This window comes from Gymnodraco acuticeps, unplaced genomic scaffold, assembly GCF_902827175.1.
Source record: "Gymnodraco acuticeps unplaced genomic scaffold, fGymAcu1.1, whole genome shotgun sequence".
In the NCBI taxonomy this organism is placed as follows: Eukaryota; Metazoa; Chordata; class Actinopteri; order Perciformes; family Bathydraconidae; genus Gymnodraco; species Gymnodraco acuticeps.
The window spans coordinates 381,852-406,586 of NW_022989977.1; the positions used below are offsets into that span (position 1 = coordinate 381,852).

At 41.5% G+C, this 24,735-nt stretch overlaps 2 protein-coding genes across 5 annotated transcripts; both read right to left on the reverse strand.

Moving 5' to 3' along the window:
* Positions 1-57: 57 nt before the first annotated feature.
* On the reverse strand, positions 58-24,635 carry zgc:92606 (uncharacterized protein LOC100000242 homolog). Of its 2 annotated transcripts, none has more exons than XM_034211424.1 (5): positions 24,418-24,635; positions 22,744-22,833; positions 22,421-22,499; positions 21,549-21,667; positions 58-520 (listed from the first exon to the last, which is right to left on the reverse strand). In XM_034211424.1, exons 2-5 carry the CDS (start codon positions 22,831-22,833, stop codon positions 455-457), a joined length of 354 nt encoding a protein of 117 aa, XP_034067315.1. In that variant the 5' UTR covers positions 24,418-24,635; the 3' UTR covers positions 58-454. The 2 variants fall into 2 exon arrangements, with proteins under 2 accessions (XP_034067315.1, XP_034067314.1); XM_034211423.1 differs by lacking the exon at positions 58-520 and adding an exon at positions 20,417-20,877.
* Positions 5,708-20,158, reverse strand: LOC117543260 (C-type lectin domain family 4 member E-like). Of its 3 annotated transcripts, XM_034211420.1 has the most exons (7): positions 19,967-20,156; positions 19,593-19,706; positions 17,374-17,478; positions 16,966-17,094; positions 7,659-7,810; positions 7,474-7,571; positions 5,708-6,558 (listed from the first exon to the last, which is right to left on the reverse strand). In XM_034211420.1, the coding sequence occupies exons 1-7, from the start codon at positions 20,040-20,042 to the stop codon at positions 6,438-6,440; spliced, it is 795 nt and encodes a 264-aa protein (XP_034067311.1). In that variant the 5' UTR covers positions 20,043-20,156; the 3' UTR covers positions 5,708-6,437. The 3 variants fall into 3 exon arrangements, with proteins under 3 accessions (XP_034067311.1, XP_034067313.1, XP_034067312.1); XM_034211422.1 differs by lacking the exon at positions 16,966-17,094 and having other exon boundaries at positions 19,967-20,158; XM_034211421.1 differs by lacking the exons at positions 19,593-19,706; positions 19,967-20,156 and adding an exon at positions 17,563-17,876.
* Positions 24,636-24,735: the final 100 nt, after the last annotated feature.

Sequence of the window (24,735 nt, forward strand, 5' to 3'; positions counted from 1 at the left end):
TCCAATTGACATCCAAACCGCAGACGTTGCAGAATGACACACGTACAGAATCAGAAATGTATGCATTTTCATCTTTATTTTCCACAAAAGTTTATGATATTAATTTACAAAAAAACAACAAATATTTGCATTAAATACAGAGGACTGAGAAAGAATAAGAGAGATCCCTCAACGTAATTTCATTAACCTCCTTTTGCGATGCATTCATTCTTTCTAATCAACATAACTTGAAGTTAACTCAAATGCATTAAGCTCACCCGGAAATACTGACGACGGTAAACCCTACCAGCGACAACGTCTGCCCTGTGCCAAGCCTTTCTTTCACCATGTAGTTACTTATCAAAACTAATATAGAGAATAATAGTGGTGTGAAGCATTACAAACAGCCTTAACTCTTTATTTCTCAGACAGCCTCGTTCTCTCTCTCTCTCTTTCTCCAGTCTTTTGTCCTCACTCAGGCACCGTACACACTCTCATTACTGTAGGTCAGGTAGAGAAACAGGTCCTCTTCATGGTGCTCCTGGGACACAACAACAAGAAAGGGGAAAATAAATAATTCAGCATGACAATGGTACTTAGGAATGCACACTAACTAACACACTCAACATAACCTCATAATTGATTATTTAAAGCTTATTAGAAAATGCGTATTATATTGACCTGTATATAGACTTGTTGCACTACTTTTTATTTTGTATTTCATTATATATGTTGCATTGTTGGAGGAGCTCAGGTCAGAAGAATTTCATTGCCATTTCTACACTGTAGCTTTGTGCATGTGACACTAAAACCTTTGAATATGCACTTTTTTTCTTTTTTTAATTCACCCCAAATTTGAGTTGACTGATCAAAGTGTAGTCAAAAAGCTTTTTTCTGGCACCCAAAAAGCTTCAAGTTTAATTATGATCAGGTCAGAATTTTCTCTTATTTTGCAAGAGTGTTACTGGCAGGCTCAACTTGACATCAAGTCTCAGCAGATCTAGAAAAAAGTTCTCCAAATGTGATATATTATATATATATATATATATATATATATATATATATATATATATCACATTATTACATTGTTCAAATTGTTGCACCAAGCCACATTTTGTAATATATTGTATAATTATACTTTGTTGTGACTTGAACAGTTAGTCCAGTAGTTTGAATTTTAGAGATGGATTAAGTTGAAAGGGTATTACGTTTTTGTTTTTTTTAGGAAAAATGTTCACATTTTCAAAATTACTAAAGCTGTGTTAATAAATGTAGTGAAGTCAAATGACATTATGTAAATATTCAAGTAAAGAACAAGTACTTCAAAATTGTACTTGAGTAAATGTACTTCGTTTCTTTCCACCACTCGTGCTCTTACATCACAAGAACCCCAACTATCCGCCACTGTTTACATCCTACGTTAAACTAGGCGTGGGTGGAGGAAACAGCAGAATATGCACACTGTGTCGAGTAATAATCATTTTAACTGAATATTGAAAAATTAAACAATCATAGCTCTCTCCCATCCATCCATCTTCTTCCGCTTATCCGTGGTCGGGTCGCGGGGGTAGCAGTTCCAGCAGAGAGCCCCAAACTTTCTTTTCCCTGGCGACATCAACCAGCTCTGACTGGGGGATCCCAAGGCGCTCCCAGGCCAGCGAAGAGTTATAATCCCTCCACCTGGTCCTAGGTCTACCCCTTGGTCTCTTCCCAGCTGGACGTGCCTGGAACACCTCCCTAGGGAGGCGCCCAGGTGGCATCCTAACTAGGTGCCCGAACCACCTCAACTGGCTCCTTTCGACGCGAAGGAGGAGCGGCTCAACTCCGAGTCCCTCCCTGATGACCGAACTTCTCACCTTATCCCTAAGGGAGACACCAGCCACCCTGCGGAGAAAACCCATCTCGGCCGCTTGTATCCGCGATCTCGTTCTTTCGGTCATGACCCATCCTTCATGACCATAGGTGAGGGTAGGAACGAAAATGGCCCGGAAGACCGAGAGCTTTGCCTTCTGGCTCAGCTCCCTTTTCGTCACAACGGTGCGGTAAAGCGACTGCAGTACCGCTCCCGCTGCTCCGATTCTCCGGCCCATCTCACGCTCCATTGTTCCCTCACTCGAGAACAAGACCCCGAGATACTTGAACTCCTTCACTTGGGGTAAGGACTCATTCCCTATCTGGAGTGGACAGTCCATCGGTTTCCTGCTGAGAACCATGGCCTCAGATTTGGAGGTGCTGATCCTCATCCCAGCCGCTTCACACTCGGTTGCGAACCGATCCAGTGAGTGCTGAAGGTCGCAGACCGATGAAGCCATTAGAACCACATCATCTGCAAAAAGCAGTGGTGCAATCCTTAGTCCACCGAACTGCAGACCCCCTCCCCCATGACTACGCCTCGAAATCCGATCCATGTATATTACAAACAGGATTGGTGACAAAGCGCAGCCCTGGCGGAGGCCAACCCTCACCGGAAATGGGTCCGACTTACTGCCGAGGACCCGGACACAGCTCTCGCTTTGGGAGTACAGAGATTGGATGGCCCTGAGTAGAGACCCCCTCACCCCATACTCCCGCAGCACCTCCCACAGTAACTCCCTGGGAACTCGGTCATACGCCTTCTCCAAGTCTACAAAACACATGTAGACCGGATAAGCGTACTCCCAGGCCCCCTCCAGGATCCTTGCGAGAGTAAAAAGCTGATCCGTCGTTCCACGACCAGGACGGAATCCGCATTGTTCCTCCTCAATCTGAGGTTCGACAATCGGCCTGACCCTCCTTTCGAGTACCTTAGAGTAAACTTTCCCGGGGAGGCTGAGTAGTGTGATGCCTCTGTAATTGGCACACACCCTCTGATCCCCCTTTTTAAATAGGGGAACCACCACCCCGGTCTGCCACTCCTTCGGTACTGTTTCCGACTTCCACGCAACGTTGATGAGACGTGTCAACCATGACAGTCCCTCAACACCCAGAGCCTTCAGCATTTCCGGGCGGATCTCATCCACCCCCGGGGCTTTGCCACTGTGGAGTTGTTTGACGACCTCAGTGACCTCCCCCCGGGAGATTGGTGTTGATCCCCCGTCATACTCCAGCTCTGCCTCTAACATAGAGGGCGGAGTTGTCGGGTTCAGGAGTTCCTCAAAGTGTTCCTTCCAACGCCCTAACACTCCATCAGTTGAGGTCAACAACGTCCCATCCTTACTGTACACAGCTTGGATGGTTCCCTGCTTCCCCCTCCTGAGGTGTCGGACAGTTTTCCAGAACAACTTTGGTGCCGCCCGAAAGTCCTTCTCCATGTCTTCTCCGAACTTCTCCCACACCCGCTGCTTTGCCTCGGCCACGGATGAGGCTGCTGCCCTTCGGGCCTGTCGGTACCTTGCAACTGCCTCCGGAGTCCCCCGGGATAACAAATCCCTGAAGGCCTCCTTCTTCAGTCGGACGGCTTCCCTGACCACCGGTGTCCACCAGGAGGTTCGAGGGTTACCGCCCCTTGAGGCACCTAGGACCTTGAGACCACAGCTCCCCGCCGCGGCTTCGGCAATAGAGGCTTTGAACACCGACCACTCTGGTTCAATGTCCCCAACCTCCACAGGAATGCCCGAAAAGCTCCGCCGGAGGTGTGAGTTGAAGGCCTCCTGAACTTGGGCCTCCTCCAGACGTTCCCAGTTCACCCGAACTACACGTTTGGGCTTACCAGGTCTATCCAGAGGCTTCCCCCGCCACTCGACCCAACTCACCACCAGATGGTGATCAGTTGACAACTCCGCCCCTCTCTTTACCCGAGTGTCCAAAACATACGGCCTCAGGTCCGATGATACGATAACGAAATCGATCATGGACCTTCTGCCTAGGGTGCTCTGGTACCACGTACACTTATGAGCATCCTTATGTTCGAACATGGTGTTTGTTATGGCCAATCCATGACTAGCACAGAAGTCCAGTAACAAACCACCACTCCGGTTCAGATCAGGGGGGCCGTTCCTCCCAATCACGCCCCTCCAAGTGTCTCCATCATTGCCCACATGTGCGTTGAAGTCTCCCAGCAAGATTAAAGAGTCCCCTTCAGGAGCCCCATACAGGACTCTTTCCAGGGTCTCCAAGAAGGCCGTATACTCTGAACTGCTGTTGGGTGCATAAGCACACACAACAGTCAGAGTTTTCCCCCCCATAACCCGCAGGCGTAGGGAGGCGACCCTCTCGTCCACTGGGGTAAACTCCAACAACGAAGCACCTAACCGGGGACTTGTGAGTATCCCCACACCCGCCCGGCGCCTCACACCTTGAGCAACTCCGGAGAAGAATAGAGTCCAACCCCTATCCAGAAGTAAGGTTCCAGAGCCGACGCTGTGCGTAGAGGTGAGCCCAACCAGATCCAACTGGTAACGCTCCACCTCCCGCACAAGCTCCGGCTCCTTCCCCCCCAGAGAGGTGACGTTCCACGTCCCCAAAGCCAGCTTCTGTCGCCCGGGTCTGGTCCGTCGAGACCCTCCGCTTTCACTGCCACCCTTCTGGCAGCGCACCCGACCCCATCGATGTTTCCCGTAGGTGGTGGGCCCGCGGGACGGAGAAGCGGAGGTGTTGCCCACGTTGCCTTTTCGGGCTGGGCTCGGCCGGGCTCCGTGGCAAGCCCGGCCACCAGACGCTCGCCGACGAGTCCTCCTTCTGGGCCTGGCTCCAGAAGGGGACCCCGGGCTTCCTCCGGGCCGGGTATCCTCACTTCTTAGTTTTTCTTTCATGAGGTCTTTTGAACCAATCTTAGTCTGGCCCCTTGCCTGAGACCAATTTGCCATGGGAGACCCTACCAGGAACACAAGGTTCCAGACACCACAGCCCCCAGGTTCATCAGGGCACACAAACCTCTCTACCACGGTAAGGTGCTGGTTCTCTCTCCCTATATTTTTAATATTCACATTGTTGTGGTCACGATGTCAGTGTCTGCTATCAGGGTTGTTTTGGTCATCGTGAATTGAGGCCACATCACTTTTAACAGCATCGAGATCAGCTGATTCGCCTTCCTACTGAGAAAATAAGATAATGTTCAACAAGGAATGCCATTAGCTGCATTATGGGAAACATAGTTATGACTGGAGTTTTACCCATACTAGAGACCGTACATTAGGATGTTTTCTGCTGCTTCATGTTAACCGTTCGTTCTATGAGATGTCTCTTCTTAGTCCTTCGACATAAAGGAGATGCATTTCTAAATACTGAATGGTTACCATGGTGAAAGTATTTCCCTTGAAGCAACTGTAACCAGTTTTCCCCTCTACCACGTCCACAGGGTTGAGGACAGAAATGACCCAATGTTGCAAAAGATGCGGCGGTACGTCAAGGCTTTCTCCAGAGAGGAGGAGAATGAAAAGGAGGGAATGGAAAAGACGGACACCATGAAGGGGTCCATCTCAGGGACCCCTACGCTCAGACCTAAACACAGAGGGGGTCTAAACAACAGGAAGTCTCTGACAGGATGGCAGATGATTCGCCACAGCACTTTGGGTTTGGAGATGGAGAAGGAGGATTCGGACGAGGACCAGGACATTAAATATGTTTAGAAAGACATTCTGCCTGAGCCTGAAGAGCGTTCTCCTGACCTTCATCTTAAAGTCCTGAACATATGAAGTAAATGTGTCCATACTTGTACCTGCAGTATTATGCTTTAGAAAAATAATGTGTTATTTTTGTAGCAATGTAGCAGTAATATGCTTAGCTCAAATAAAGTGAAACATAGACATTCAACTTATTATGTAGTTGCTTTTTATATGACAATAAAACCTTGTTGAAACAAACTCACTGGCCACAGTCATTTGAAGAAAAAGAACAGCAGATCATTACATTATACAGTAAGACAACACAATGCTACACACAAATATAATATATAATAGACTGACTATATCTCTTTTCAAGCGTTAAATATGAAACTATAATTTTATTAATATTTTTGCTTCTGCCATAATTGTAGTCTTGTGTGACTGTCACTCCTGTTGACACGGACAACGTCAGCGAAATAGTGCCCACTGCTCACCAGCCACGCCCCGACACATGGGGTCACGCCGGCCAATCACAAAGCTTTGATGCGATCAAGTGCATTATTCTGGCACGGGAAGATTATGTTATAGGACATTAACGATAAAACAGAATGTTGTTGTTCTATTTTTAGACACATCTCGCGATCGACTGGGAATCTCCCCGCGATCGACCGGTCGATCGCGATCGACTGGTTGGGCACCCCTGCATTATACAGTAAGACAACACAATGCTACACACAAACATAATATATAATAGACTGTCTATATCTCTTTTCAAGCGTTAAATATGAAACTATAATATTACAATCTTTCAATGCTGGTTATTACTCATTTGAAGTGAAGGAGACATGGTTTGAAATGTTACGGAGGAGTTGCTGCTTGTTGACAGGAAATTGGTTTCCTCATTAATTCGTAAAGAAAGAGCAGAAGCGGTCAGAGCTACAGCTGACAGATGAAGTAGGTGGAGACCCCACAGGGAACTTTTCTCCAGTTTTTCTCTGCTGGTTTATCACTGCTCAGGCTCCCACAACCCCCTGTTGACCCACCATCCTGCCAATAACTGCAAACAAAAAAGAATAAGAATATTGACTCTTGCATAGTTGTCATTGGACATTGTGATTATTTGAGAGTGAATATGTCTGTTTTTTTATTACAATACACAGTTGATGCACCCAGGGGCCTCTTTATTAGGAAACAGCTGTACAATCTCATGCAACCCATTACAATATGAAATGTAGTCTGGTCACCGCCGTAAACTACAGTGGTAAAGTAACTTAGTACATTTACTCAAGTTTGAGGTATTTTTACTTTACTTGAGTATTTCCATTGTATGCTAATTTGTACTTTTACTCCACTTCATTTCAGAGGTAAATCGTTAACCACCACATTTATTTAATTTCTTTAGTTACTTTACAGATTGGGATAAATTATGTGAAATATAATCAACGCTTGACTTTAGTTACACCTTGAGTAATTTCACAATACAAAGCTATTAAAACTAGCTGCACCTTTACCAGCTTTGATAAACAGATTAATGCATCAATAATTATAATCAAAACATATAGTATATTATTCTGAAATGTGCCGACATGCATAATGCATAAGAGTACTTTTAGTTTTGGTACTTCAAGTTTATTTTGATGCTTTTCTACTTTTACTTGAGTAACATTTTGAATGCAGGACTTTTACCTGTAACAGAGTATTCCTGTATTCTGGTATTTTTACATTTACTCAAGTACAAGATCTGAGAACTTAGACTGAGACCCCAATAATTACCAGCCTAAATATAACCTTACTTCAGAATTGAAGGCAGTGCTGTTGTATTGGATTGCACTGGATCCTACGGATGTACCTAATAAAGTGGCCACTGAGTGTTTTGTTCTGAAAGAGTAAAATACACATGTGTACAAAACAACAATATCCAGAGACCAAGAAGAAATGTGTTGAGATGATCAGTCAATTCACTAATTATCACCTCTCTGTCAGCTCAGTCTTGTCCTCCCAGGTCCATGTGGTTGCTATTTGTCTCAGCCCGATCCAGTAACTCAATTTCCCCACCTTGGTCAGATAATACTGCAAGAGAAAACACCACTGATGGTAAGAAAGGTGAACTGCATGTTTACACTTCATGGCCAGGTGAGGAAGTGACATAAGACCCACCTGGAGTCCCCTGTTGGTAATGACAGCCAGAGACCCTCCGCTGAAGCTGCAGTTCCTCCGGCTCTCCTCCCAGCTCAGCCTGAAGGTGGACAGGTAGAAACACGACGGGCCATAACGCAGCCAGCCGCCAGGGCACTGCCGACAGCTGGAATCTGGAGGGAGAGAGGCATCAGTGCAGAATACAAGTCAGAACAAAAGGTCATAGACTCAATTGCATAAATAATTAAAACTGCGGTCGCACTTGTGCGCGCAGTGATGAGCGGGCCCTCGCGTCCAGTGGCGGCGCCAGAGATTTCCTCTAGGGGGTGCTGTGGGGTAGCTTGACGTTTCATAGAGGGTGCTCAAACATTTAGGGTTTCCCATTAATGCACCAGCGCTATAGTTGAATTGTCTATTGCAACACTCCCCACACACACACACACACACACACACACACACACACACACACACACACACACACACACACACACACACACACACACACACACACACACACACACCACACACACAACACACACACACACACACACACACACACACACACACACACACACACACACACACACACACACACACACACACTCACACACACACACACACACACACACACACACACCACACACACACACACACACACACAACACACCACACAGTGCACCCGCGACTGTTACAATGAAGGCTCGATAATCAGCTCACGGCATATAGGCAGGGGTAAAGTGCTATTTTTACAAGTGGAGAGCGGACCTCACCTCCTCTAGGAGGGTCCTCACCTCCTCTAGGGGGGTCCGGGGGCATGCTCCCCCGGGAAGATTTGTTTTTAAATATTGAAGTTAAAAGCATCAATCTGGTGCACTTTGAGAGCAACATTAAGAGATCTATGGATACATCTCTGAATACCCATACGAAACAGAACTGTCAACAGATTTACTTTTTATTTATAGATATTTTACAAATCACTCCCCTTTTAAAACAAACCGTTTGAGACCCACTGAGATAACTAGACTAAAGTTAACCATCTAAACACTGAGAGAGTCCTTTACTTCACCTGAGCTGAGGTTACCTGAGACTCTCCGTCTGACAGGAGAGAGTTCTCCCTCCACCTTGTTGTTGAAAAAGCTCCTTATATCCGTTAGCTTGGCTAGCTAGCACCAGATGCTAACCACTGTCACTACCCGATCTGCAGCTCTGCAGTGCGCATGTGCGAGATGGTCCACTATATTGGACAACTGCGGACGGCAACCCAAGATGGACACTTGACACAGTGGCTTTTAGCAAAGCTCAAAAATAAAACGAGAGAGAGATGAGTTATTGTTATTACAACGTGACTTCACTATTATTTAACAACTCTTTTTATGGGGTTCTTTTATTTGGGGTTAAGTACATTGTCAGAATAAGTGAGAAATGAATTTAACTTCTGTTAGATATGCCATACGTTTTTGCACACATTCACAGTAAATATGTATTCAGTATGATAGCTGTCTAACAGAAGTTAAATCAATTTCTCACTTATTCTGACAATGTACTTAACCCCAAATAAACGAACCCCATAAAAAGAGTTGTTAAATAATAGTGAAGTCACGTTGTAATAACAATAACTCATCTCTCTCGAGTTTTCCTTTTTAGCTTTGCCAAAAGCCACTGTGTCAATGTTGTCCTATTTTGGTTGCCGTCCGGAGTTGTCCAATATAGCGGACCATCTCGCACATGCGCACTGCAGATCGGGCAGAGCTGCAGATCGAGTAGTGACAACGACAACGATCTCCGGTAGATACCCACTGGTGCGCGAGGCGAGCTCTCTCGCTCGCTCGCGCACGCACACAAAATGGCTCGTGCCACACACACACACACACACACACACACACACACACACACACACACACACACACACACACACACACACACACACACACACACACACACACACACACACACACACACACACACACACACACACACACACACACACACACACACACACACACACACACACACACACAGAGCAGGGCTTGAATGAAACACAGAGACCCAGAAGTAAGCTACTTGTACTCACGAGGCCTATTATGTGCAGAATCCCTCTCGCTTTCAGTTGGTTTTGATTGAGTGTCCACACATGGACGTTTAAGGATTAAAAACGATCAATTTTTCACTTTGCTGTTAGCAAATCATTTGGCGCTCTAGCTAACAGGAAGTCACCCAAGTGTCACAAAGTAATTTAGTCTATGGGTAGGTCAAAAATCGAATGGGTGCTGGCCATTGGCCTAATCATATCACCTGTGTTGGCTTTATGTTTTTGGTCAAAAATGTGTTTGTTTCACATATGCATTAATGTAATCAATAATATTTCTAATTTAATTTAATAAAAATAATAATAATAATTTTTGGAAGAAAAAAAAAACACATATTTCTTGGGGGTGCTTAGGGGGTGCTTTGGCAATCCTGGGGGGTGCGTCAGCACCCCCTAGCTCCCCCCTGGCGCCGCCCCTGCTCGCGTCCGTGCGCCTGTCGGGGAGGGCAGCCGGTCGTCCCGGTGTCAAGCAGACGTGCGCGAGTCCTGGGAAATTAGACGTTTCTCATTTCTATAATTTTCGCGTCCCAGACTCCCAGGTCCTCCGGCAGCGACCCGGAAACGGATGTCGAAGGAAAACAAATGTCTCTACAGGCTCGTCGAGGATCGATTATCGAGGAGGCTGTCTGGAGGAGCCGTAACCGAGGATACACTGATTTAGGGGAGAGAGCAGTGTCTCTAGAGGAGCTATAACCGAGGGTACACTGACGTATTCTCCTGAGACGATTTCAGCCAACAGTGATGTTTAAAAGAGGTGTGACGCATGGCTGGACTTCTGTCAACGAAGCACAGCTCTGCAAACTGTTTCCGTTGTGATTATAAGTTATTTGAGATGATCAAATGTGCATCAGACTTTCTGCCCTTTACCGTTTGTTTACTCACTAATCACATGTCCCCTGGATGTTAGGTGATGTTACAGTGAGAACAGCTGCTGAGGTCAGTGCCGAAATCAGAACAGTGTGTATAATATATATTGCTCAATAATAAATGTAACAGGCCTACATTTCACACTTTATTTGTAGGCTTTAGGAGATATCTACAAATAAACAGTAGGGTTAGGGTTCGGGAGTGTCTTTTGTAATGAATATGCCGCCAGCAAAGGGCGTTGTTGGACTAACAGTAGGTGTGTGTGTGTGTGTGTGTGTGTGTGTGTGTGTGTGTGTGTGTGTGTGTGTGTGTGTGTGTGTGTGTGTGTGTGTGTGTGTGTGTGTGTGTGTGTGTGTGTGTGTGTGTGTGTGTGTGTGTGTGTGTGTGTGTGTGTGTGTGTGTGTGTGAGAGAGTTGATGTGCCAGGCAGACAGGCAGGGCTCAGTAGCTTATCTGACATATAATTGGTCAAAAATGGTACATTCTCCGTTAGCCTACGAGCTCCCCGTTTGAGCGAAGGACTATTCCTTCTCAATGTAGCATGACATTGGATATGCGCGGAAGTTGTCCTGGATTGGAATTTTTCTGATCATTCCCCTAGGAGGAGTTTGCAAGAATGTGCTTAAAAAGCATGAAAAACGCACATTTTTCTAAATGGCCGAGTTCCTGGGGGTCGGGGCTAATGGAAGGCAATTTGAAATATGTGTGCAATCATAATATTAATTTGTATACAGCGTTTCGTGAATATTGGAAAAACTATATGCAAGCAGTTTGGAGCAATTTGCGCCATGTGAATCGTCAAAAATGGTGTATTCGCTGTTAGCCTACGACCTCCACGAGTAATTTTTCAAAAATGTGCTCCTCAATTAAGTATCCTATTGGATAGGGGATAAACCTGTCCTGCATTGGAATTTTTCTGATCATTCCCCTAGGAGGAGTTTGCAAGAACGTGCGTGAAATGGCTGAAAAACGCACATTTTTCAAAATGGCCGACTTTCTGGGGGGCGGGGCTAATGGGAGGCAATTTGAAATATATGTGCAATCATAATAGCAATATGTATACAGCGTTTCGTGAATATCGGAATAACTATATCCGAGTACTTTGGAGTAATTTGCGACATGTAAATCGTCAAAAATGGTGTATTCGCTGTTAGCTTACGACCTCCACGAGTAATTTTTCAAAAATGTGCTCCTCAATTAAGTATCATATTGGATAGGGGCTAAACCTGTCCTGCATTGGAATTTTTACGATCATTCCCCTAGGAGGAGTTCGCAAGAACGTGCGTAAAATGGCTGAAAACCGCACATTTATCAAAATGGCCGACTTTCTGGGGGGCGGGGCTAATGGAAGGCAATTTGAAATATGTGTGCAATCATAATAGCAATATGTATACAGCGTTTCGTGAATATTGGAAAAAGTATACGCGAGTAGTTTGGAGTAATTTGCGGCATATAAATCGTCAAAAATGGTGTATTCGCTGTTAGCTTACAACCTCCACGAGTGATTTTTCAAAAATGTGCTCCGCAATTGAGTATCATATTGGATAGGGGCTAAACCTGTCCTGCATTGGAATTTTTTCGATCATTCCCCTAGGAGCAGTTTGCAAGAATGTGCTTAAAATGCATGAAAAACGCACATTTTTCTAAATGGCCGACTTCCTGGGGGGCGGGGCTAATGGAAGGCAATTTGAAATATGTGTGCAATCATAATAGCAATATGTATACAGCGTTTCGTGAATATTGGAAAAAGTATACGCGAGTAGTTTGGAGTAATTTGGAGTAATTTGTGACATGTAAATCGTCAAAAATGGAAAGTTCTCCGTTCGCGCGATCGACTATTCCTTCGCAATTTAGCATCACATTGGAAATGGGCTGAACTTGTCCTGGATTGGATTTTTTCCGATCATTCCCCTAGGAGGAGTTTGCAAGAATGTGCGTAAAATGGCTGAAAACCGCACATTTTTCAAAATGGCCGACTTTCTGGGGGGCGGGGCTAATGGAAGGCAATTTGAAATATGTGTGCAATCATAATAGCAATATGTATACAGCGTTTCGTGAATATCGGATTAACTATATCCGAGTAGTTTGGAGTAATTTGCGACATGTAAATCGTCAAAAATGGTGTATTCGCTGTTAGCTTACGACCTCCACGATTGAGCTATCAAAAATGTTCTTCTCAATTAAGTATCATATTGGATAGGGGCTGAACGTGTCCTGGATTGGAATTTTTCCGATCATTCCCCTAGGAGGAATTTGCACGAATGTGCTTAAAATGCATAAAAAACGCACATTTTTCAAAATGGCCGACTTTTTGGGGGGCGGGGCTAATGGAATGTATATACAAATATGTCCGCAATTCCATGAGGAATGTCTGTGCCAAAATTCGTGAAGTTCTGAGAAACGATATGCGACTACCACACAATAGGGGGCGCTAGTGAGCAGTTTTTTTGAAAATGTACGTTTTTTTTTTACATTCTCGAAAAGGTCGTGGGCTCTGACGTGTGTCCCAAGTTTTGCGTCCGAAGCTCATTTTATGCTATCGCAATTTTAAAAAATATATATAGGCCACGCCCACATTCTGAATTTGTTGCGACACTTTAAATCTGAATTCGTAGTCACCTCGAGAGTATGTGTAAAAAAAAAATAATAATAATTCGTACATCCGCTATTGAGTTATAAATTGGTGGTGTTTTTGGCGCCCCCTATAGTCTTAAATGAAAATTATTTGGTGTGCCTATTTCCCAAGACAGATTGAAACTTTCCACCAAAATCTGTGGTGAATGGATACATTGTTGATGAGTTATGAGCATTTCTTTATAAGCCACGCCTTTTTGCGAGTACGTTTTAATTAATGGCGGAAATATTTATCGTTTGAACATGCTCATCTCCTAGGGTAATGTTTCTGACCCTCCACCGATGCTATATACCAAGGTTGGTGTTGAAAAACTGAAAATTGAAATTTAAGTGAATATTTAACTGTTTATGTAAATTTGCCAATTTAAAAAAAAAAATGTAGGCGAAGCTTAGGGTTCCCATGGACTTATTTGTAGAGCAGGTACTCCCGGATATGTGTGCAAAATGTCAGGTCATTCGGAGTTACGGTGCGACTTTTTTAATTTTTTCCAAAATGGGATTTTGATAGGTGGCGCTATTGAGCAGGTTGGAATATTTAACCCATTGACTCCAGAATATTGAATTTTTTACCGGTCCTGGCGTCCGTGCAAAATTATACAACTTTGTCAGCATCCTAAAGGCCTCAAAAACAGGTCGAAAGCGCAGAAAAATAATAAGAAGAATTCCACCAATAACAATAGGTATCCTTGCACTTCGTGCTAGGACGCCGTTGGGTCCTAGCGCTTCGTGCTCGGGCCCTAATAAAGCAAATCTAACGCTTTTTCTTCTTTCTGCATTATTTTTCTTTATGTTTTTATAATAATAATAAACTTTATTTGCATAGCACCTTTCATGTACAAAGCAGCCCAAAGTGCTTTACAGAAAACATAACAAAAATATTCAAATTAATACAGAATCAGAGAAAACATCTACAGTGATAATATGTAACCCTCTGGAGTTAAGTCCAAGTGCACATTTATTTACGTATTTAATCATAGATTTGCGTTTGTAAGAGTAGAAATATGATTCAGATATCTGCGGAATCGCGAGAATCGTAGCTTTTCAAGAGTATCTCCTACAGAAGAATACAGGGACAGCAGGGATTCATTTGAGGATGGGTAAGTGTAAATATAACTTGTAGTGCATTTGCCATTTTGTGAGGAGTACCGCGAAAATGAACAATGGATTTATCAACCTTTTTATTTTCCCCTCATGAACTTTTTCTCGGGACAAAATAGACTCTTGATTAGTAAACGTTTACTCTGTGTAAATGTTATTTATGTGTAAACGTTATTTTGGCATGTATAAGTAAGGTTACATGTGTAGATGAATAAAAAGAATCCTTTATTCGTCCCACAACGGAGACATTTATAGACATGTATTTTATTTGATCATACTGTTCTGTACATATGAGACTTTGTCATAGACTTATTTACATGTGTGTCTGTGATAAACTTTATTTATGTGTAAACGTTATTTTGGTGTGTATAAGTAAGGTTACATGTGTAGATGCATGAGATAATCCTTTATTTGTCCCACAACGGAGACATTTAATTTATTTATATGTGTGCCTGCCATTTGTGTGTGTGTGTGTGTGTGTGTGTGTGTGTGTGTGGGTGTGTGTGTGTGTGTGTGTGTGTGTGTGTGTGTGTGTGTGTGTGTGTGTGTGTGTGTGTGTGTGTGTGTGTGTGTTGAACTTCGTAATAATTGTTGTACCACAATTTTTATTTGTTTTACAGAGAGGTGTCACAGCTGCCTGAGCCTAGTGGCCCACAGATTACATTTATCCAGGAGCCTCCAGCTGTGCCTGCCACCATGTTGAGATCTACCATGGATCAAGGGCCTTCACCACTGCCATCCCCACCAAGCACTAGTGGACCAGCATCACGACAGCTGCCTCCATCTCTGCCTGCGACGAGGTCAAGATACACCTCAGCTCCACCACAGCTACAGCCATCACCATCAACCCGGACAGCAAAGAGGTCTCGTAGAGCACATGTACCTCCCACACAGCCACCAGCTGCCCATGCACCATCATCCCCACCTGCACAGCAGCCAGCTCCACTGTCTTGGAAGACAGGCGAAGACCCTGACACTGCTCCCCCTGTCTCCAGGTTTCAACCTGCTCGCACACCCGGGCCTCAGCTCAACAGTATCAAACAAACCCCTTGACCTGTTCAAGCTGTTCTTCAGTGCACTAACAGTACAGACACTCTGTACCAACACAAACAAGCGGGCTGCACAGGAGATGGGAAAGTGTAAAACCTACAAATGGACTGACTTGACTGTAGAGGATTTCTATAAATACATGGGGCTGCTGAAACTGGACAATGTATTGGACTACTGGAGGAAGGATCATTTTGTCAGTGTATAATGAATAGTTGGTTGAAGGAAAAAAAGTTCTGATGTTCAATATTGTAAATAGTGAGATTTTGCAGTTATATTTATATACATTGTTGGTATTATAATAAATTGTTGGTTGAAAAAAAAAGTTCTAATGCTCAATTCTTTTTTTTTTACACATCACATGAACCTTGTTATGTAATATGAAGTCATTATTCAGTCCTGATATATCTCAGTCCCTGCTGTGGTGAAAGTAGAGTGATTGACAGCTGTTTTACTCAGAATGCGAATTTATAAAATTTAATTTTAGACATGAATAACACATTTATATACAGTGTAATTCAAATATTTCACTACTTTTGTAATCCTAGGACTTTGGTAACCTAATCTAAAACACCAAAACAATTCGATCACATGAGTAAATTTGTGTTTTCACAAGAGTTTTGAAGATTTTCCGAAAATCAGATGTCAAATTTTAAGCTTTTGTGCTACTTATCTCATCAAACAGTGCTCTAAGGTGAGTAATTTGCATATATAGCAATACTAGAGATTGTCCTGAACATTTTGATATGTAACACATGGGTGCCATGTTAGAAGAAATACATTTAAAAGGTGATTTAAGAAAACATCTAAAAATCGAGAAAATACCCTTAGACTCCAGAGGGTTAAAAATAAAATTTAAAAATGTAAAATAAAAGCAAAACAGAAATAAAATACAGTAAAACATGGACAATGATACTAGTGACAATTGAAAGTTAACCCACATTAAAAGCCATATTAAATAGATAGGTTTTTAATTTGCTTTTAAACATTTCAAGGGAGTTTGTTTATCCAAACACATTTTGTGTGCATGCATTTACCTATAAATGTAGGTGTATGTAAACACAGGGCCATCTTCAATGCTTTTTGTATAAGAGGTAACAATAAAGATGATCAAAGTTGAATTCTTGGTAATTCAATTAAACATTCTCAGCTCTATTAAAACTAGCACATGAACTAACTTCCTCTGAGGCCTATTTAAAAAACGATTTGGGCTACTGTGAAAGCAGAACTGCGGCGACCGTCAGTCTGGAGCCTGGGGTCATGTGTTTGTCATGTACGCCAATAATCTCACATAGTACTGGACCCATCAGTCTGATTTTTTAATGTACAGATTTATGATCGTTCGTTCAAGGACCTCTGGTGGTTCACACATTTTGAAAAACTTACTTTAAATGACTGTTGTATACTGTCTTTGACTTCTGACCCCTCAGGATTAGGATTGGTTCTTTCAACATTTGCACACAAAGCTAATATAATTGTGATTCAGACATGAAAGCAGTAGATGCACTTGCACTCTTCTAGTTTTTCTTTCGGTTGATGAAGATGCTTCCCTGGCTTGCATAAGGTTTTGTTTTTGTCTAGTTGGCATCACACTCACGTTCGGGTTGCATCTCGGGGAAGAGAGCCTCGCACTTCTCGTGGCTGCATGTCGAATCAGAAGGACGACTCCGCCTTTCATCTGCTGTAGTTCCCTCTCTCTCTGGACAGATGGTAGAGCCAGTTTGGACTGGAAAGCAGAGCACAGTGGGAGGAGTTTTAAGAGAAAGGAATGGTGCCCACAGGCTGCAGCAGTTAGATCAGACACACTTTATAATCCTTTTTGGTTTCTACGAGCAAAAAAGGAACCATGGCAAAGTGACTCTGACACATTTATTTCTTTTAATTCTGACCTGCCAGTGAAACCATAAATCCTTTCATAATCTGTTTTGGAGTTACAAACATAATCCAGCTGAAGTAGTTGTTTGTTTTTACAGTGCTGACATGATCCATGGCTGCAGATACTCACGTTTCAGACTGAGTATGATGACGACCAGCAGCAGGACCAGGCAGATTATGGTGAGGAACAAACACGCAGCACGGTACAGACGTGAGTTCCCCTCCGTCGGTTTGCCTGAGGAGGAAGAAATCAGCCTGATGTTGGAGAGATATTTCAGAATACGCACGAACATAAAACACCATGAAGGCTCTGGCCTACCTTTTTCCTCCTGCAGTTCAACAGATAACTTGGACTCAGGTGATAACTTTTCACCGGCTCCATCTTTTTTATCCTGACCATAAATGCGGCAAAATTTGATATACATGGAGAAAAGTGTCCTGAGATTATTGATGAAGCTTGTTGTCCTGCTCCGTCTGTCTGTTCTGCTGACTTACATCTGAGTGCAGCTTTAAGACGACGCCCCCCCCCCCTCCTTTGTCTAGTAGTAGTCATAGCAACATGACTTTCAGTGATTACTGAATTATTCATGGGGCACAGTGATCCGCTTGTCCTTCAGTTTCCAAAACTTGGACTGTATCTCTCTTTGTGTGAGAGATTGACTGCTTCCTGGAGACATGTTGTGGTTTAAAACAAAATATAGGACTGTTTTTTGAGGTCATTTCAGATGTATGGAGCACAGTTCCCAGACAGAACATAGTATGACTGATACAGATACATTTTATATCAAAATGCAGAATTCTGAGGGGGAAACAAACCAGGCCACTAGTGGTGCACTCCAGCTTCTTGTGGACAAAATGAGAATTACAACAACAAATACGTATTTGCATCTCAATGTTTTTTGTGCGTATTACTTTCTTTCTGTCTTTTTAAATTGTTGCATTATCACAAAACAAATAGGAAAACAGTGTTTTGATTTCAACAGGTGCTTGTAAACATTGAGTTGCTGTTTCCTTACAAAAGACAGACTTGGGTTTAGTGAAGTGTACTTGTATTAAACAGATGGTTTTGCATTACAGAGATATCCCCCCTTATTGGATGAAGAATAGTTTGATTCCCATCACTTACAAATATGAAAATACTTTAATGCTCACAGACAACATGTTTAAAGAATCACAAAATGTAAATAAATTGTAATAGTCTATATATGCAATAAATTAAATGTTGTCATTATTTTCATAAATATCTACTTGTAAGTATATCATATTCACTCTGTCCAGATTAAAATGGAGGTAAATTACCATCATACTTCAATAAGTAAGAAATACTTTTGAAAATAAAATAATATAACAATGGAACAATGGCAATTTATGATAACTGACTTACTAACTGAGCATTCAACACATTTCCTATTTAATTATTTGAGACATTGTAAAAACAATGTCATTGGTTTCAATTCCTCAAAGGTTTTTTCCTCTTCTGTCGTGGGAACCTTTGGCTTATGGACTGTTGTTTAGAAAAAACAAATGTAAAATGTTAACATGGGTGCTGGGAAATTGTGGGGGGCATTTTGAGCTACTTTAATTATAATATACAGTATATTACTATTACATTGTTTGAAAATAAATACCAGCAGATCAATCGTCATTGAAAATACTCACTACATATTTCAACTTTGTTTTGTTATTCTGCTGCAAGTAAACAATACAAATATGTGAAAATGTCCTTGATATCTCCACTTTTCTGTTTATCAGAGAAATTACCTTAACATGTCATCAAAGCTTTTTTAGAATAACAACAATAAAAGAAAATAAGTTGGAATTGAACAATTACCCAGCTCGTCAAACATTCTTAACAAGCCTCTACTAAGCTTTATTAAAAGTAAAACAATAACGGACATTATTTCTGTAATGAAAATGTAATCGTTGATCAAAGTTAAAACGTTTGTTCCCCTACATTTCTGCTGTGGTTTTTAAGCTTTCAAACCTTTCCTTCTGCTTTTTCTTTTTCTTGAATTTGAATCGGTTTTCAGAGAAACACTCGTGTCATTATTACATAGGCTGCAGTTTTTCATGTACAGTAACCAATAACAACAATGACAAAAACATATTGGTGAATAACCAGCAATATATTGAATTGATGCAACTCCCTGTTGGGGTGTGTTTTACTTCAACATCAAATATAGAATGTGAGAAACATCATGGAGCAGTTTTAAAACAAAATGTGTTATGGAAGACCAATGAAGACCCTTTATTTTTAGTAAGTGGCTTTTAGGCACGCTGAAACATGTTACATGTTACCTTTGGACGTAGCAGCTTCAAAACACCAACAATTTGTATTATAGGATGTACCTGCTTGGGTCGTTTCTGCCCTTGTTTTAACGGGATCGCCACTGACCAAAGCTTCTGAATAGATATCCTCAGATGGACTTTGTAGTTTGGAGTAGTGGTCAGGCTCTGCTTCCTCTAAAGCCAGACAAAAATAAAGATAGACTCAATTGAACAGACAAAACCACCTGACATGTTTTTTAAATCTCAAATACATGTTGAACTAAAATATATTAAATGAAAATCTCTTAATATTATAGTTTTATTACACTTTTTTAAATGTATTTTTCATATAGAAAACAGGAACACTACAATACTGTGCATTCATCGTTTTTCATTTCTATATATTCCTTAATAGGCTTTTTTGGACCTATTTTTTGAATAAATAAAATGTGTACCTTCAGTTTTGACCTCCAGCATCGGTTCACCTTCCTCGTGTGTTTCCCCCTCGTTGGGGATCTCCTGCAGCTCCATGGCTCCTCTGGCTTCTGTTTCTCTAACTTTCGATATAATGGAGAAGTTTCTCAGACCAGGCTAGTGATCTGACAACTGAGTTATGTAACCCTGTGTCATGCAGACACAAATGCAGATGAAACGCCTGTTGCTCAAATAATGTGTTGAGATGTAGAAAAAAAAAAAAAAAACGCCGGAAACCTAAAAGTGTCCAGTGAGTATGACTCATCTGATCAGTAAAGACAAAATACTTTCCTCTATATTTGTGTTTCCCCTAAACCACATACATTAAGAGTACAAGTGTTGTACTTATAAATAAATCATTTAAATATTTGTTTTCCAATTGACATCCAAACCGCAGACGTTGCAGAATGACACACGTACAGAATCAGAAATGTATGCATTTTCATCTTTATTTTCCACAAAAGTTTATGATATTAATTTACAAAAAAACAACAAATATTTGCATTAAATACAGAGGACTGAGAAAGAATAAGAGAGATCCCTCAACGTAATTTCATTAACCTCCTTTTGCGATGCATTCATTCTTTCTAATCAACATAACTTGAAGTTAACTCAAATGCATTAAGCTCACCCGGAAATACTGACGACGGTAAACCCTACCAGCGACAACGTCTGCCCTGTGCCAAGCCTTTCTTTCACCATGTAGTTACTTATCAAAACTAATAGAGAATAATAGTGGTGTGAAGCATTACAAACAGCCTTAACTCTTTATTTCTCAGACAGCCTCGTTCTCTCTCTCTCTCTTTCTCCAGTCTTTTGTCCTCACTCAGGCACCGTACACACTCTCATTACTGTAGGTCATGTAGAGAAACAGGTCCTCTTCATGGTGCTCCTGGGACACAACAACAAGAAAGGGGAAAATAAATAATTTAGCATGACAATGGTACTTAGGAATGCACACTAACTAACACACTCAACATAACCTCATAATTGATTATTTAAAGCTTATTAGAAAATGCGTATTATATTGACCTGTATATAGACTTTTTGCACTACTTTTTATTTTGTATTTCATTATATATGTTGCATTGTTGGAGGAGCTCAGGTCAGAAGAATTTCATTGCCATTTCTACACTGTAGCTTTGTGCATGTGACACTAAAACCTTTGAATATGCACTTTTTTTCTTTTTTTAATTCACCCCAAATTTGAGTTGACTGATCAAAGTGTAGTCAAAAAGCTTTTTTCTGGCACCCAAAAAGCTTCAAGTTTAATTATGATCAGGTCAGAATTTTCTCTTATTGTGCAAGAGTGTTACTGGCAGGCTCAACTTGACATCAAGTCTCAGCAGATCTATTTAGCATGAAAAACAGTTTCTGTTTCTGTGTGTGTGTGTGTGTGTGTGTGTGTGTGTGTGTGTGTGTGTGTGTGTGTGTGTGTGTGTGTGTGTGTGTGTGTGTGTGTGTGTGTGTGTGTGTGTGTGTGTGTGTGTGTGTGTGTGTGTGTGTGTGTGGTGCGTTGGGAAGAAGCTCCTTGTGAACATGTGTGTGGACGGGTACAGTTACCTCATATACAGCAGAGAGAGGGGAGCTGGAAGGGGGAAGGGAGTTGTTGACGAAGAAGAAGAGTGCCTCCTCCGGTCTCAAAGACACACGCTGACGGATCAGGAAGCACAACTGGCCCACTAAGAAAAGGAAGAAGAGAAAGAGGTCAGCAAGCTCAGCAAGGGTCTCACTCAGTCGTTTCATTTCACATAAAGAGGAAGGAAACAGACGACTCGACGAAATGACCAGTACACTGTTCAGTCTTCTGACCAAAAAACAGGAATACTGCCAAGAGAAATCAAGACGTTAAATTCAATCAGAAAGACAAAAAAGCTAAAAAACCTTATTATGCAGTGACACTATCAGGCTGAATCATGAACTGTTTCCCTTAGTGCACCTACCAGATTTTCACAGCAAGACATTTTGACTTATAGCATGAGACACAGATGGAATTATAACATTAACTATGGATTATTTCTCAGTAAAAGCGCAAGGGGACGAGATATTTTATCTTCACAGTAAGATGAATGTGTCGTGGTAGAGAAGAGAAATATAGAGCGTGATTAAAAATACGGGATCTTATCATTTTAAAAAGATCAGACTCACACTTATTTATGCACCGTATGGTTTATGATACCCTTTATTTAGGAATGATTGATGTTTTTTGTGTTACTTGACCATATGCAATGTCAATTATTTTTGGTATGTTGCAGTGCGAGTTTTAAGCATACACCTATGAAATCACCTGTGCTGAGTGTTTGCTATAAAAACAGCTTTTATACATTTATGTGACCACCAAAACTGAAATGTATCCCGTCGAAGAGCTGGTGATTGCTGGATGTGATGAGTCATCTGAGAGATTTAACTGGGATTTTGAAGTTTGTGTGTTTCACCTGTTAAATCTGAGGGCACCAGGTATTTCTTCTTGTCCAGTTCAGGGGCGCGTGACCTCGGGGACTTCTCCACAATGATCTGGTTAAATAGAGCCAAAAGTAATCAGCCATATGCCAAAATCTAAACAACAACAAATACATTCATACTAATTTACAGTTGCAATCTGTTTAAGAATTCATATACTTAATATTTTATTAGGATAACCGGCTTTAAATAGAGATCTTGGTTATTTTGTTGTACAAACATAACACCTCCTAACCCAGTTTAACTGATTGAAGGTCACTAACAGCAGATGCAACATGTTAACAGATGTCATACTGACCGGTATCTTGTCTGGATGCTTGGTCCGGACCCTCTCTCCCTCTGCTCTCCTCACCTCTAGAGGTACTGAGCGCTGGTACTGACTGCCCATCTGTAAACAACAAGGCAACAAACACAAGAAAACATGAATTCCCTCACAATGGCATTATTTACAAAGAATACAGAGCAATGGCTGACGTCACCAATCAGTGTATTCAGTCAACAAGTGATATGACCGCGTAAAGAGCACAGCATTGTTTGATGAATGATGACATCGGGCTTGATTTAATCACGTGTTTTGTGGAGGTCACATTAGGAGTGTGTACTTCTCCCTCTTTGATATCTTTGAGCTTACTATTGTTTTCAAATGCTTTAAGGGTTAATCAGTTAATTGCTGAGGCATCAATTTGACAATTGACCTTGAATTTGTTAAGCTATTAGTCAAAGGAAAACAACATATATATATATTTTCATCAATTTAGAAACAATCTCTGAATTCAGTTTCTCAATTGGGAGTGTTTGCTGCTTTTATTTTTCATATATCAATTAGAATTGTATCATTTTATGTCTTTGGTGTTTTGGTCAAACAAAACTAAACATTTGAAGACAGATTGAATATGCCCATCGATATTTTCATCTAAACCGTACTGTCATAAATGGGAACCCTTGTAAACCCAATAACAATAGTGCTCTTCAGAGGTGGTACTCTAATCTTTTAACTAAGTAAAAGTAGCAATACTAAATTGGAAAAATACTGTGTTACAAGTAAGTCCTGTAGTCAAAATACTCCATTACAAGTCAAGCCTACATTCTAAAGTAAAAGTACAGAGTTATTATCAAGAGAAAATGTACGTAAAGGATCAAAAGTAGTAATTCTGGAGAAAAAAGTCCTCCAAATGTGATATATTATATATATATATATATATATATATCACATTATTACATTGTTCAAATTGTTGCACCAAGCCACATTTTGTAATATATTGTATAATTATACTTTGTTGTGACTTGAACAGTTAGTCCAGTAGTTTTAATTTTAGAGATGGATTAAGTTGAAAGTGTATTACGTTTTTTTTAGGAAAAATGTTCACATTTTCAAAATTACTAAAGCTGTGTTAATAAATGTAGTGAAGTCAAATGACATTATGTAAATATTCAAGTAAAGAACAAGTACTTCAAAATTGTACTTGAGTAACTGTACTTCGTTTCTTTCCACCACTCGTGCTCTTACATCACAAGAACCCCAACTATCCGCCACTGTTTACATCCTACGTTAAACTAGGCGTGGGTGGAGGAAACGGCAGAAACTGCACACTGTGTCGAGTAATAATCATTTTAACTGAATATTGAAAAATTAAACAATCATAGCTCTCTCCCTATATTTTTAATATTCACATTGTTGTGGTCACGATGTCAGTGTCTGCTATCAGGGTTGTTTTGGTCATCGTGAATTGAGGCCACGTCACTTTTAACAGCATCGAGATCAGCTGATTCGCCTTCCTACTGTATTACAATAACATAACCAAACTAACAAAGCAGATCGTTGGAATTGACTATGTGACAACGTCTCTTCATAGTGTGTAATGTGTTTTTTATTTGCTACCTGAATACGAAATCAACCGTTTACTGTGCTATATAGCTATCAATGCTAACAGCTGCAGCTAACGCATCGAAGAAGACGCTAATGTTCACATACCTTGCAAAAAGACACACACAGGTTTCACTAAAAACACGATAAATCCAGATACACTTTGCTGTTTCCTTTAGGTCGTCAAGTCTCTAAATGATTGGCTTAAGAAACGGTCATAACGCACAGAAATGTCGACTGATCTGCTCCTATTCTCCTAAACGGAAACAACAACAAATACTGCAGGGTACGCCCACCAACGATGTGACCAATCAGAGACGAGTGCGTTGATTGACAGCGGGAGTGTCAGTTTAGAGGACGGCAACGGTGCGTTTATTGGATGACTACTGTAGTCCCGTTTTTTAACTGACGGCAGAAATAAGCAAT